Here is a 14,411-nt window from a genome sequence, read left to right as displayed (position 1 = left end):
ATGACACTTAAGTGAAGTAAAGTTTACCCTCTGCTACTCCATGGAACAGGATTTCAGTCAGTCATAAAGCAGCAGCAGAGCCAGCAAGATTCCTATCTCATTTTCACATCCCTTGAGCATATCAGAAGCTCAATAGAAGCCCTTTGCCCTCCATGCAATGAGCAGAGCGAACTGCACTTCCAGGTCCAGGTTCAGGGAACATGCTGAATAGTGTGGGATCCCCACACACCTTTGCTGAAACAGCGTACGACCCAACATGACAGCAGGAACTGGGATCTGACCTTGCACAGCTGATCCCATTGTACTCTTGTATACTGTAGTGTTTCTAGGATGAAAATCCCAGCTTTTTTTACCAGCTCCTAGCTGGTATGTCCCTAGCCAGACCGTGGCCGTTTTAGGTAAGCACAAGAGAACAGCACAAACAGCAGTTTACATTAGGACTCTTGCTACTGCCTCCATTGATAACAGCGAGGGGAAGAGTTTACATTGTTACTGAATATTGCTCTTGTCATTTTCACAGGAGGGAGAGTTTAAGAAAGTGTAAGGTCCTTTTCCAAGGATTACCAATGATACAGTAATAGTAGCGATCAGGAAGTCTGGATAAGCACCTAGATAATATTTAATATCAATAGAATACTCTCCCAGGATAAGTTATGACCAGGGGGTCATAATTACCCACAGCAACAGGCAGCATTCACCTCCTACCCTTGAGGAGATTTCCAGAGCAAACAACCATTCACATAAAGAGATCCATTCACAGCTTTCACACACTTTGCCTTCAGCCAACACCCCCTCACTGCCCTCTGTCCCCACACCTTGGCTTCTCTGAGAAGGCTTGTCAGAAGACAGGCCCCAATGTGCTGAACTCTTTTAACCTACAATCTGCTTTGAGAAGCCTCTGTCTGACAGCAGTTCTGAAGGATTTCTGCTATTCAGCAGTGCCTGAAGCATTATGTGCTGCTCTCCTAGTGAGTGTGTGTGTAACACTAATGGAAAGCAGCTGGTGGGCTGAAGCTGACTGAAAAAAAAAAGTAACAGGAGGAAATGCCTTTCATACAGTCGCACAGGCTCAGTCTGTAATTGTGTGAGAAGCCAAAAGGATAAGCAGGGGGAAGGGCAAATGAGACAAAAACGTTCATAAGCTACTACAGAAAAAAAGTGGAAATGCACTCTGTTACCAGTCCAGGAACTGGGAGAGTAAATGCCTCCGTCCCCTGCACGCTGCCTGGTCTCCACTCCCTCTCAGCAGTCATGCCATTTGCTACATCACTGCAGAACGGTCACCCTGCACGTGGGAACACAACTGCAGCGTGCACACGCAGGCCTGTGTCACCTTAAAGCTGCAGCAGGTACCAGCAGCAGAGCAGCTGTTAGTTTGTACTGAGCTCAAGATACCAAACTGAAGTTGAAACTACTATAGCTTTGCAACGCTTGGCACCCAGGCCAGATAGATCAACCTGTTTTGGACATGCCACTTCAAGCTGCCCTTGTACACCTAATCACTCTGCAGTGCTTGTTAGCATGACCTTGTGTAGTTACTGTCAGTGCAAGGATCTCCACTGCAAGTTTCTATCTGCCCAGACAACAGAGCAAATATCTACCTGTTTGCCAAAATCTAAACAAAATGTTTCTGAATAGCCCGTCCCTGATAATAATTTATCACATAGTTTTTCCAGTGTATTTTCTAATCTGCACCAATCAGGAGAAATGTGACAGACCTTTGCTCAGACCAAGACTGGCACTAACATGGTCATCATCTAAGCACACGCAAGAGCTCAGCCAGTATTTTGGGCCCAGACTGCCTCTATTTTTAAGGAATGTACATTAAATGACCCAGCTGAATTGCACTATTTGGCATTAGCATAGGAATAAGTCAGTGCTTTTCCCGTGTAGTAATTCTTTTTCTTCACACTACCACACTGGGGAAATTCAGGAAACAGCTGGAATGGGGATCTTCTTCCACTCTTCCTAAAAAGATGGAAAAGCAGCAGTAGTCATCCAGCAACTGTGCTAAAGAGCTAGTACCATGCCAACAGTAAGAGACACTCTTAAGATCTACTTGACACGGATGCATTTCGAGTAGTTGGGAGGGAGGGGGAACATACATTTAAAAATCAAGGATATAACCAAAGGCTGCCTTTGCCAGTTTGGGAGCTACACCCAGTAAGTGTTACTGCCTTTGGAAACAGTTTCAAAGAGCAAAGCAACAGGAAACATCAAGCCACTATCACTAAACAGCAGGCATGCCTCATGCTGGCAGAGTCAAGATGTCAGAGAGTTAAGAATGGAAATAAAAGTAAAGCTTACTGTCTCTGCCTCTCCATGTGGCTAATTCAACAAATGCACATAATTTTCCATCCCAGACCTGGGTGGTGGGCATATTTGGCCACTGTTTTCTAGCTTGTGCATGTGCTTTTTACCCCCTCTCCAAATTCCTAATTAATTTTGCTCCACCTGTGGCCTCCCAACGTAAAGTTAGATGACTGATATCTGACCTGTGGTGTGCAGAGCCCTGGGAGTCCACGGGCTGCTTCACGGGGATCAGCAAAAGGTAGCTAAGGAAAGGAGTTTACCATCAGCCGGCTTCAACATGCTCTACAGGGGCTTGAAAAACTGCATGTCTGAAAAAACTCCATGGAAATTGCCAATATCTGCAAACTGTGAAGGTGAGAATTATTAGTTTAAACAGTAAAATCTCTAAGACAGAGCTCATCTTTTAAACATATCCTAGCAGATGGAGACTACTGGGCTGGGACTTGGGAGAATTGGCTGATTTTCCTGGCTCTACCGCTGGATAAAAGGGCAAATTACTGGACTGACAGCAGTAGTCAAGTTATTTATCACTCAGCTTTGAGTTTCTTTACCGGTGGAATCGAGATGGTCACACTGAATGCCTGGAAAGCTTACAAGCCCTATGGGGAAGTTAAGCACTACCTCCACTATGGGAGACCAGCATGCTGGAATCATACCCACTGACACTGCCAACAAAAAGATGAATAACAAAACCCATAAAATTTCGCAAGAGTAGCATGCATATCTGCCATACTCCTGTATTTGAGTCTCACACTGATTTCCAAGACCTAATTCTCACAGTATATGAAGAATCATTTCATCCTGGGCCTGAAAGAAAGAGTCTGGAGGCATTTTTACCAAATTAAGCTGTTTGAATATTGCAGGGGAAATGAGGCTGAAACAATAGTGAACTGAATGCCAGAACCGAAACATGGGACTTAAGACTATGTTTAAATCTTTCTGTTTTTTAAGGTTTTTCCAAAACAGTCACTTATCCCTCAATTTGTGGGTTAAAAAGCAGCTTAAGGATGGCGAAAAAAAACCCCAAACTTTCAGACAGATCAAAATTCCCAGGACACATTTCTACCAAGAGGAGATAGTATAGGTATTTAATGCCCAAGAATTCAAAGTACACTGAAAAAAAGGAGAGGCTAACAGAAATTTCCAGGGTGAACTGTGTTACAAATTTTCACTCTGAAGATCAAACTGTCATAAAAACAGTGAGCCATCTTTTGGCTACAAGAAAGCAAATAAAACACAGGCTTTGTGGTCTCAGAGGCTGCCTTTGGCAGGAAGCTCAGGAAATCTCTCTTCATGTGAAGTCCCAAAACCTAGTTGGGGCAACATCTACTGCCTGCACACACACAAAAATAAAAACAAAGCCAGCTCCTTCCTATGTTGAAACATACTGTGTCTGGCTGGCTAAACCCCCTGAGTTCCCACTGCCTGCGGGTATTTCTGGAATTCAGACCCCATTTTGGCTCCTGATCAAGGAAGGTCTGAGGCAGCTTCTAGCCTTGTAGAAGGAACTCTTCTGCAGCTATGTGTGAACTTTGGGGGTCTCCCTTTTTTTGCTCTAAAGGAAACCTCCTGCTGTCCCTGCTCTTCACTCGTGGCTGCTCTCTCTGAAGCCTCAAGTTAGGCAGCTTCTGAAGTACACTTGGTCTTGACGCACATGGAGAACTGTTAGAACCAAGGGAGGTAATACATGTGCTTAAAGCAGCTTCTGAGCCATTCCTGTCCCAAGGGCATCTACTGACTTTCCTCTTTAGTATGAGCAACCACAAAAAAGGGATCCTGCTTCTCCAGGATTCCAGACACAAATACCTCTCTAAAATAGGATCATATTAAATAAGATTATCTGAGCTAATGCTGTTTTGCACCAATGAAGTATCAAGCTGTATTCAACTGTGTTTTGAAGAAGGTGATACGGTAGCATCAGGCAGCAGAGAGGTTGCATGACAGTAGAAAAACCCAGGCGGGTGACAAAAAAGCAAGAACTGCAAGATGGGGTACTGACAAGTAGGCAGTGGCGGGGGGAATCAGATGTGAACAGACATTCTGTAAGGTCTTCACAGGCCAAGGCTACAAGAAAGGAAGCAATAAGACAATCTGCTTTTTTTGAAGGAAAGCAATGAAGTTTCCACTTCTGGAACATTCCTTTCACTAAACGGAGATGATGGAAAGCAGTTTGACTGCTAGAGTGAACTAGCAAACAACTCCTCTGCACCTCTGTCAGATCTGTATTTTCCCATGTGCACAGACAGCTTGATGATTAACATGATGTCTGCATCATAACTCTGAGCTAGAGCATTCAAATACATGCCATTTGTATCCGAACTACTGTGTGGATCAGAACCACGCTGTTAGATGAGCAATACTTACAAGCCCTGGCAAAAGCACACAGTTAACATATTTTTGAGAATGAATAAGCATAAATGAATTCATCATGAATAAAAGTCAAACGTAGTTCACTAATTAGCACCAGATTCTTGAAACTCAGAGGCCAAAAGAAACAAGCACCACAAAAATCTGAAGCTGGAAAGCTGCCTTAGCTCTGGCTAGATGGTTAAAAATCATAATCAGGCAGCTTTGTCTGCACAGTCAAGTTACCCTGCTCCAGTGGAGAGGGCTACAATCCCCTCTAACAGTGTACTGATTTGGGCTGGGACAGGGTTCATTTTCTTCACGGTAACTAGTATGGATCTACATTTTGGATTTGTGCTGGAACAGCGCTGCTGACACAGGGGTGTCTTCGCTATTGCTGAGCAGGGCTGGCACAGAGCCAGCCAGTGGGCTGGGGGGCACAAGGAGCTGGGAGGGGGCACAGCCGGGGCAGGTGACCCCAGCTGACCCAGGAGATGTCCCACACCGTATGGCGTCATGCTCAGCGTGTAAAGCTGGGGGAGGAGGAGGAATGTGGGGACGTTTGCAGCGATGGCGTTTGCCTTCCCCAGGCACCGTCACGCGTGCTGGAGCCCGGCCGTCCTGGGGATGGCTGAGCACCGCCTGCCCATGGCAGGTGCTGGATGAACGCCTTGGGCTGCTTTGCTTGTGTGCGTGGTCTGGCTTTACCTGTTAAACCGTCTTTATCTCAATCCATGAGTTTTCCCACTTTTACTCTTCTGATTCTTTCCCCCATCCCAACAAGTGGAGGGAGCAAGCAGCTGCGTGGGACTTAGCTGCTGGCTGCGGTTAAACCACAACAGTCACAAAGGTACCAATAAGCTATAGCATGGTGGCAGGATACGATAGACCACAGAATACCTTGTACCTATATGAATGCAGCAGCAACACACCGGTATAATGACACAGTTAAAAAATGAATAATGATGTATGTGGCCCAGGTCTCAGCTTTCTCATGCACGTTGTGTTGGAAATGTTGAGCTGTTAGGACAACCCTGACTGTTAACGCAGTGATGATCAGTGACAGCTCAGCATCTGCAAGCAAACTCAGACGGGACATGAACTGGTTGACTTTTTTTGTTTGTTTGTTTAAACAGTGACTCCCACAATGGAGTCTTGGAGGGCCACCTGCCATCTTGATAAAAATTATTATGAATAATATAACAAGATTTTTAAAAAAATCAAAAAGTTTGCAGTTATTATTTGCTGTATTCAAAATACTGTTTAAAACACCTTAATCCATCATATTTTCACCAACCTTGAAACTACAACAGATTTAATGCAGAACTGTATGTTTGGATCATGTTAGAGCACAGCACCTCCTGCTCAACTGTTTTCTTATAGCAGCAACCTTTAGGAGAAATTACGGGGGGGAATCAACCTTGGAATTACCTTGGGATTTTCTTGATTTCCCCACAGACAGACTTATCTCAGATTTTCCTAAGTTTGGCTAGTAATCAGCTCTAGCTGCCCTACACCAGCTCAGGTAATTATCTACTGGAAGTACAGATTGGACCTACTACATCTTTGTCTCACTTATCTATAGACAGATTTCAGCTTCTAAAGCCAATTCTAGGCCTTCGCAACACGGCTATTAAACTTTCTAGACCTCTGTACAAGGAGGAAATGACAAATTCATCTCTCCAGTTGGCTGTAAAGGTACAAGCTAGACACTTTGAGCAGCAGAAGTTTTTGTATAAGAAGAGAACACAAGGCAAAGTTATGACAAGATGTTTTCATTGCTCAGTCTGGCAAAATAATGTAGACAAAAAACCTGCCAAATGGTGCAGAAAAGTGAGAATCACACTCGGCAGATTGTCCCAAACCAAGAATTTTCTGCTCCACTGCAAGAGAAGTCGGACAGGCAGCATTAGAGGTACATATCTGCCAAATACTCAGCACCTTAGTGATAGGGAAAGGGATGTTCTGCTGAAAGCAAACTGGCATGCCTGGTTGGAATTCTTCTGCCTACAGACAGCAAACGCGCCGCATCATGGTGGCTGCTAAAACAAACACTGTCCAGGGAGAAGCATGAACAGAACAAGGACTCGGAGGCGCGGAGTGACTCACTGGTGTATTAAGCCAGAACTGAGCTTCTTGCACAGAGGTGAATCAAATGGAATGAATCAACAAAGAGAAATAGTTGATCTTTTTGTTAATAATACAGCACTATTGTACTAATTGTGCTCAAATGCTTGCAGTGCCATGGCTCTGCTACCTCCTGACTGCTTTTGTTCACCCTCTCTACTATTCTTAAGTAAGAAAACAGCACTTAAGCCTCCACACATTTAATACCAGGCATTGTAATGAACAATTCCTGTGGGCTGAAGACAAAATACTCACAAATGTCCAAATGCTCTGTATAATTGCCATGTACAGGAACATGTTCATAGGTTGCATATTCAAAGATTCCACTGAAAGACTCCCAATGTCCAAGGATTCCTTCCACCTCAGCTCACCCTCTCTGACTTGGCCCCAGCTGGGAGAGCTCTCCGCTTTCTACAAAAGCACAGCACTTCTGTCCAATGCTGTGCCTCTTGCACCTATTTCTTGATACCCAGTATTGTCACCCCTGTGTAGATCCAGGGAGTCTCTGCACTGATGAACTAGCTTTGCTGGGCAGGAAGCACCTTTCATCCTCAGATGTTTTCATCTCAATAAAAAAAAACATGGAAAAACTGAAAATGAGTAATTCTTGCCCTCCCTGGGAAATATTGTGTTAAAGTGGTGTAAAGACAGGTACACAAACACATTTCAGAATTCCAAAGTGTTCATGTGAAGAATTTCACCTCACCAGAATTCACTGGCCACACAGGCAGACCCCCTAGATCACCATGGGACCACAGCACTAGCTCTGCCACAGCTTCCAGGCAGCATGCACCAACATGGAAGCCACACGGCCTCCTGACAGCTGCCAGCCCCACTGAGCCTATGGACCGCTGCTGAGCCAAGCCAAGCCCAGGTATGTGGAGGATGCCACAGGCAGGGATAGCCAGGGAACTCAGCATCTCACTTTAAACAACCTGTGAGTCCTGGAGAGATGCTCCATATCTAAAACTGTGCCAAAGAGCAGTGTCATGTACTGTGGACAGTCAATAAACATAGCTACTTAGACCCCATGGTGATGACATGCCTCCAAAAAGTGAGAGAGGCCACAGGAGGCGAACGAGCTGCTGACAGAGAAGAGCCAAGCGTTTTAAACTGCCCCATTACTCACAGTGCCAAGTTGCTACTTTGATAGCAGTTTGTGGAGCTTTAAAACACTTCCAATCCACTTGCTAGTGTCCAAGCTAAAACAGCAGCTGCTTGCTGTGGAGGGGGAACCAAAGGCTCTAAGGACTCCACACACATATAACAGCTGTAAAAAGCGTATTACGCACCAAGGACCAAGGGACTTCTGGCACTCCTTCCACTGTCCTCTACAAGCCTCTCCAACAAGAGGGCTTGGGGTGAAGGTGTGGGAAGCAGTGAACAGACATCTGAGCCTACTTGGTTATCCATCATGTGGACAGCACCATACCATCTTTGCAATAATCCCAGTAAACACCAAAACCACTTCCTGATGCTCATCTGAACAGGCAACAATGCAAGCTACAGCAACACAGAAACAGCACCTAATCCAGAAAACACATTTTACTCAATTTCATGGTCATAACATCATTCCACATGTGCAATGACTTCCATCTCAAACAATCCAAAAATGTATTGAAAATTACACTGATGCATCCCTTGTTCAACTCAGTTTACTCAGATGCTGAACCTCTTTGCAGGACAAGAGTGCACATCAAAATTTTCTGATCATTTCGGACTATAAGAAAAGAACACAGTATCCCACTGGAAGTGCAGAGCTTGGCATAGCAAAGACATTCAAACTGAAATATGTCCATAATTCTGGGATTGCTCATGAAAGGCACCATGAAGCCCTGAGTGACCACATTAAGTACAGAACAGTTAAATACATTTCCTTACAGTCTGCTACAGAAACCAGTTCTGAGCTGGCATGCAAAGCCTTCAGCCAAATATTTTATATAGCTTCTAGCATACTATATTTGTCTTTGGAAATTGGCAGTTTGTGTTGACCATCAGTGAACCTTACTATTCAAGCAACCACATTTTCAGCTCATAACTATATATTTGGCTAGTACCAAAAATTGAGCAATGTATAAAAAGATCCCTCCACAGACTTTAGAAAACTTCATCATATCTGTCCAGGTCTAATATTTATTTCTGGCACCATACTAGGATGAAGCACAACAAAACTTTGCAACAAGGATGATGAGCTATAAACATAGTAGAATAACAATTTAAGATTATTCAGAATCCAGATGCTGGTCAAAGAGAAATATGAAAGCAATCTACAACTTTCATTTCAGTGGAATAGCAGCCAAGATCGGGGCTGTGATGAAGAATTACCTGGTGGATACCTTTGGGCATTATTTTTTTTTTGTGACATCTCATAAAAGAACATTAACAAAGCACAGAGACAGGAGACTCTGCACAAAGATCAGATTCAGCCATACATTATCCATGTATCAAGACAGAGCCTTTGCTTCCCCTTGAAAAATGTGGGGGAGTGAAAGTAAATGTGACAGCAACACAGCAGAGCACTACCCAAAGCAACTTTTAAAACAGCCCAGGTGCGTTAGCTAGATCCAGCAGCATAAAGCCCTGGATGGACCCCCTCTTTCTCAGCATCAGTGGCAGGTTTTATGGCCTTCACTGAGCTCTACATTGCTTTGTCTAAATCACTACTGGCACCCAAGCCAATTGTTTAAAACATAAAAGTAATTTCATTCCAAAACAGCTTTCATTCAGAAAGCAAAGTAACTCCTACAGGTCAAATGACCATGTGAGGATTTAGGAAAGCCGTTCCAGTGACCCATTTGTCCAGAAGGACAAACACTTCATGTCAAACTCCAACTAAATTTAATCCAAAATTAATTTCAGGCTAAAAACATCACTGTTACTGCAATTGGTGTCTTAGATTCATTTTAACTGCCAATAATCACAGCCAAAGCAGCATATAAAATTTGTAAAGACTGCAGAGTATTAATAGTTGCACTAATCCACTTGGGAACACATCACAAGGCTGAAAGAACAGATCAAGGAATACAATCTATACACATATCAAGTGTAAAGACATAACTGAAGAGTAACAAGAAAGAAGAATTTGTTGATGAAAAAAAACCCTATTCCCCACAGATCAGGTGGAGATCCACCAGTAAAGAAGAGATTGTATGCCACATGAAAAAAGCTTCACCCACCCGGCCTTTATAGCCTCTCTCAGACCTCCAAGTTTGTTTTAACTTCATTAGATGCTGGAGGGTTTGGGGGAAAAACAACTTAGCATAAAACAAACAATGTAAATTGATTTTTCTTTCAAGTGTCAATCCTCCTACCTTCATCAGGACTCACTCTTAGCCCTTTTGCTAGTTCTGATTGCATTCTTCCCCTTTATCTAAGGCAGACTTACTCTCCAAATATTAATTCCTTCTCATAGACACTGTTAGAAATTTCAAAGGAAGACAAAAGTCAATATGGGATGGAAATGCTACCTGAAATCCAACAAGATTGATGTGCCTTTGAAAACGCCTCTTTCCACTAGCATAATGTGAGACAAACTGTTGGTATGAGGGATACAACCTTTAGGAGAGAGACAAGGAGAAAGAGTGAATCTTTGAACTACCTATTTTTCCCTCTGCTAAATAGGACTTACCCATACATTTAGCTATCAGCATTCACATCTTAAGCCTTGAGATACAACTTTGCTTGCCTTTCACTGTGCATTTTCACTTTCTGTAATCTCATACTGTGTGCAAGAATAGAGCCCTCTACAGTCTGCTAAGGCAAAACATGATGAAAAACCACTGTTCAGTTTTTGCAACAGAAAATTTTGTTCCATTCCTTAGCAGGGACAATGTCAAAAGAAAACTAGAATGTATCTTCATGGTGGTTTAAAGCACAAATACTAACATGCATTGTTGCATCCTCTTCTACCTTTACAGTCTGCTCCAACAGAATTATGTCAGTGAAGCAATAAAAAAAAATATTTCCTTTAAATACAACCAAATCTCTCAACGGGGAGCAACTACAGAATCAAACCTCAGGTTCCTTATATAAAAACTGAGCACATCAAGTTCTCAAAGAGCATTTACTGCCAGATTCTAAATGAACATTTTTTAAAAGCCAGTGTGCATTTCTGTATTTCTCATTTTTATGTGTTAATAAATAAACAATATAGCTAATCAATAAGGAAGACAACATTTTCCTTCTTGTTATAATTAGAGAGGAAAAGATTCTTAACTCCTTTTTCAGCATTTCATGTTTATACCTCTGAAGAAAAAAAACATGACCAATTTTGATCAATTTGGTATTTCAGGCAGGAATGATTTTTCACACTTTTGTACTCAGAATGGTACTTCAGTCTCAAGGTATAAGCATTTTTTTCAGTGCTGCTGCTAAAATACAACAAAGACAGAATTTCAAAGTACCCACTAGCCTCAGCTCAGTTTGGAAAGGTGGAGGGGAGGGCTTAGCATGGCACTTACTTTTTACTTTTCAGGCAACCGTAGAATCCAGCCATGGTCCTTCCCGGGAGGCATGTGTGCATTTAATTCATCCTTGTGTGTGGATGCCAGCACAAAGATTCTGCTTCGTATCCTGCTCACCAAATGCCCACACACGCACACAAGAAAGCCAGCATGCCGATGCAATTACTAGCCAGATAAAGTTCCTGATCTGAGGCCCTCAGACTCTGCTGAACTGGGTCCAAGGAGGGCTGTGCCTGTTCCATACATGGTTATGAATTGTTAACTCCCCCTTTTCCTGTCTCCTTCCAGCTCTTGGTAAGCACAGCATCCTAAGTGTAAAATACCATATGGCATTTGATTCTGTCTCCCTGTGGGACTAATGAGAGGCTTGGTTGTAATTAGGATGTGAAGAAGCCCTGAGGAGATTAATTTTTATTGTTATTTTTTAGGCAGAGAAAGGCTACAGAAGATACTTGCAACATCTTTGAAATAACCACTAAAAACCGTAATCATTTCCAGCACATAAGGGGTGCATGGGACCTTCCAGAACAGGCATTATCCCATCTCACTGTAAATCACAATCTATTCTAACAAGCTATTCTGCACATTAACAGAAGAAAAATAAATAAATAAATATATCCATGCAATATTGCAAGGTCAGGCAAAAAGCTCTGGGCTTTAAAGTAGCCAGCACACCCATACGAGAAAAATACTGCCTGGTGATGCCCTCTGACAGTACACTAACATTGTTACTACCGCAACTAAAGGAGACCCTCACTGGGTCTGGAAGGAGGAAAATGGCTATGGTTTAATGCTGGGGAACATAAACCTCAAGCAGCTTCATTCACAGGGGTGACCCAAGCCCTGGGGACAACATAGCCACACACATTTCTGACATTACATTGTATTAAATTCATATGGAAATGAATCCACACCATGGCTGTTAATGACCCCTGTTGAGGTAAAAGCAGAGAGATGAGGCAAGACATTGTTTGTGCTGCCTGCACACAGCTAGGGAGTACCAGCAGCCAGTAACAAAGTGTTAGCCTGTTGCTGGAGTCATATGTCTTGGTGAGAATCTCAGCTCTTGAAAAAAACCCACATGCTTGCATATTTAAATAAATTCATAATTGTCAGAATTGCAAAGGAAAGATTTACACTCATTCCTAAAAGATCAGAAGAAAACCAATTTATTTTTGGTTTTCAGCCTAGTACATAGTATTTGAATCCTTGGGTCTGGCAAGCCAGTAAGAGGGAGTATTTATACAAGTGTTTCTATATGAGTTAAAGGCATTGAGTAACAAGACCAGATCTAGGGTGGAGCAGTTCTTCTGGAATACCTGGGAAAAATATTTTATTTTAACACCTTTCCCATACAAGAGACATGGAGGTTGAGAAATGCACCTCAGCTGAGAAGTCCCATAACTGACTCAGCTACATCAAATTCGTAACAGTGCAGAACTTTCCAATCTATGAACAGACAACTCCATTTGTCATTTTTCTATAAAGCCTCCCACACAAAGGAAAGCCATGACACAAATAATAAAATGCAAGAGCCATCACAAACAGGAACCAAATTATATTCTAGTCTAGTTTCCCACTTAGCAGGAAGAGAAAGCCTCTACAAGCAGTCAACTTCAATGCCATCCACAGAACTGCAAATCAAACCTGACCTCAAGCAGATACACTTTCTCCCTCTTGGGAAAAGACAAAGAATCAAAAATACAATGACACTACTTCAAGTTTTACCCAAATGAGTTTCACTGTTGTCCTGAATTACTGCACTACTGCACTAGTCAAGATAACTTCACGGTGAACTCCGAATCCTAACAGGAAAAGGGTAGCTAAAAAGCATTAGTCTCCACCCATCAGAAAGCCCACAAAAAAAACCCAAAAAACAACAAACAAACAAAAAGAGGTCAAAATTAAGGATCCGACTACTGGGTAACGACCACCAAGAAGGAATTCCTGGAGATTACTGAAGAAACCTTCTGATGGGCTTAATATACAAACCCTTGGATGTAGGATTGCACCTGAAACCTGCCTGGCATTTAGTTCAGAAAATGCTGCCAATGGAAACATTTATAGTAAGAAATAAAAGAGACCTCATGAGAAAGTCACAATTGTATTTAAAAGCAAGAAAGATCAAATGGCCTTCCAGTGGGAAGACCCAATCCCTAAAGCCAGTGGAAGGGTGTAATCCTGACGGCTTTGGAAGAATTTCATCACTTCAACTGGTGTAGAATATGGCCCACAAGCTTCAGAAGATCAAACTTTTTGCTAACATGAAGCAGATTCCCTGTCTCCTAACCTCCTCAGATGGTGTGCCTTCAGAATATGCTTCCTTTCATTATTATTTTTTCTTTCATTTATTTTTGTCTTGAAGTTACTTACTTGAACATGCAAATCTTCATCTGTTGGGTTCCATTTAGGTCAAACATAGCCCTGTTCCCAGGAACTGACAGTTTAGCAAAACACATTTCACCATCTAGAAACCTCCTTACTTTCTAAGAGGCACAGACTAGTAAACATTCATTAAAAATAATTACACCACCTCAGGATTTAATCCTTTTTGATTCTCTATCTTCATATCAGTCTCCAAGCCACTTCATGGTCTTTTCCAACCTAAATGATTCTATGATTCTACAATCCTATGGCAGCATTTATTATTCACTGCTCTGCCTTCCTATCACTAGCACAGCTCCCAGAGGCTACACATTGAGCTTTTTGGGTACAGATCTGAAATCTGAGATGTTGATAAACATCATGGCTCTACATCCACAGGCAAATCAGTGGGAGTAAGCAGTTACGTACTGTACCCCAGGTCTGACAGCCAAAGAGCCAAAGACGTTAGCTCTTCATTTCTGAAGTGCTAAAGTAAATGGGCCGCTCTGCTGCTGGTTAGTTAATTAAAACTGTTTCCAGCTTGGAAAGTAGACGAACGCCAAATAGACACAGAATATGGACTTTGGCAATGTAAAGATGTTTCTTAAAGATAGGGAAGGCAGCAAGCTTAAACACCTGGAAGTTGAATCAGATCTGGATTTCCTCTAAAGTTTGTGACTTGGCTTGACTGAAATAGACCAGTCTAGGCTCACTTTAATTTGAAAATTATGGCCTTCCCCACTGACTTCTTCAAACTCTGTGTCGCCACTTTCCCTCAACAACCCAACATTGCACCAC

At 42.6% G+C, this 14,411-nt stretch overlaps 1 protein-coding gene across 7 annotated transcripts in view; it reads right to left on the bottom strand.

Annotated features, from left to right (window-relative positions):
- KIAA1210 (KIAA1210 ortholog) overlaps nucleotides 1-11,450 on the bottom strand; it is a 45,858-nt gene extending 34,408 nt beyond the window's left edge. For 3 of the 7 annotated variants that reach the window (XM_037408581.1, XM_037408585.1, XM_037408589.1), the window contains exon 1: nucleotides 11,247-11,450. In XM_037408581.1, coding sequence (XP_037264478.1) covers nucleotides 11,247-11,308 — 62 coding nt within the window. In that variant the 5' untranslated portion in view covers nucleotides 11,309-11,450. Of the gene's footprint in view, nucleotides 1-2,495; nucleotides 2,659-10,253; nucleotides 10,342-11,246 lie in introns of those variants that run through there. The other 4 variants (XM_037408582.1, XM_037408586.1, XM_037408588.1 and 1 more) reach the window with 4 other exon arrangements.
- Nucleotides 11,451-14,411: the final 2,961 nt, after the last annotated feature.

Source organism: Falco rusticolus, chromosome 14 (genome assembly GCF_015220075.1).
Source record: "Falco rusticolus isolate bFalRus1 chromosome 14, bFalRus1.pri, whole genome shotgun sequence".
Taxonomy (NCBI): Eukaryota; Metazoa; Chordata; class Aves; order Falconiformes; family Falconidae; genus Falco; species Falco rusticolus.
The sequence above is the reverse complement of the archived record's forward strand: the minus strand, read 5'-3'. Positions and strand labels throughout refer to the sequence as shown.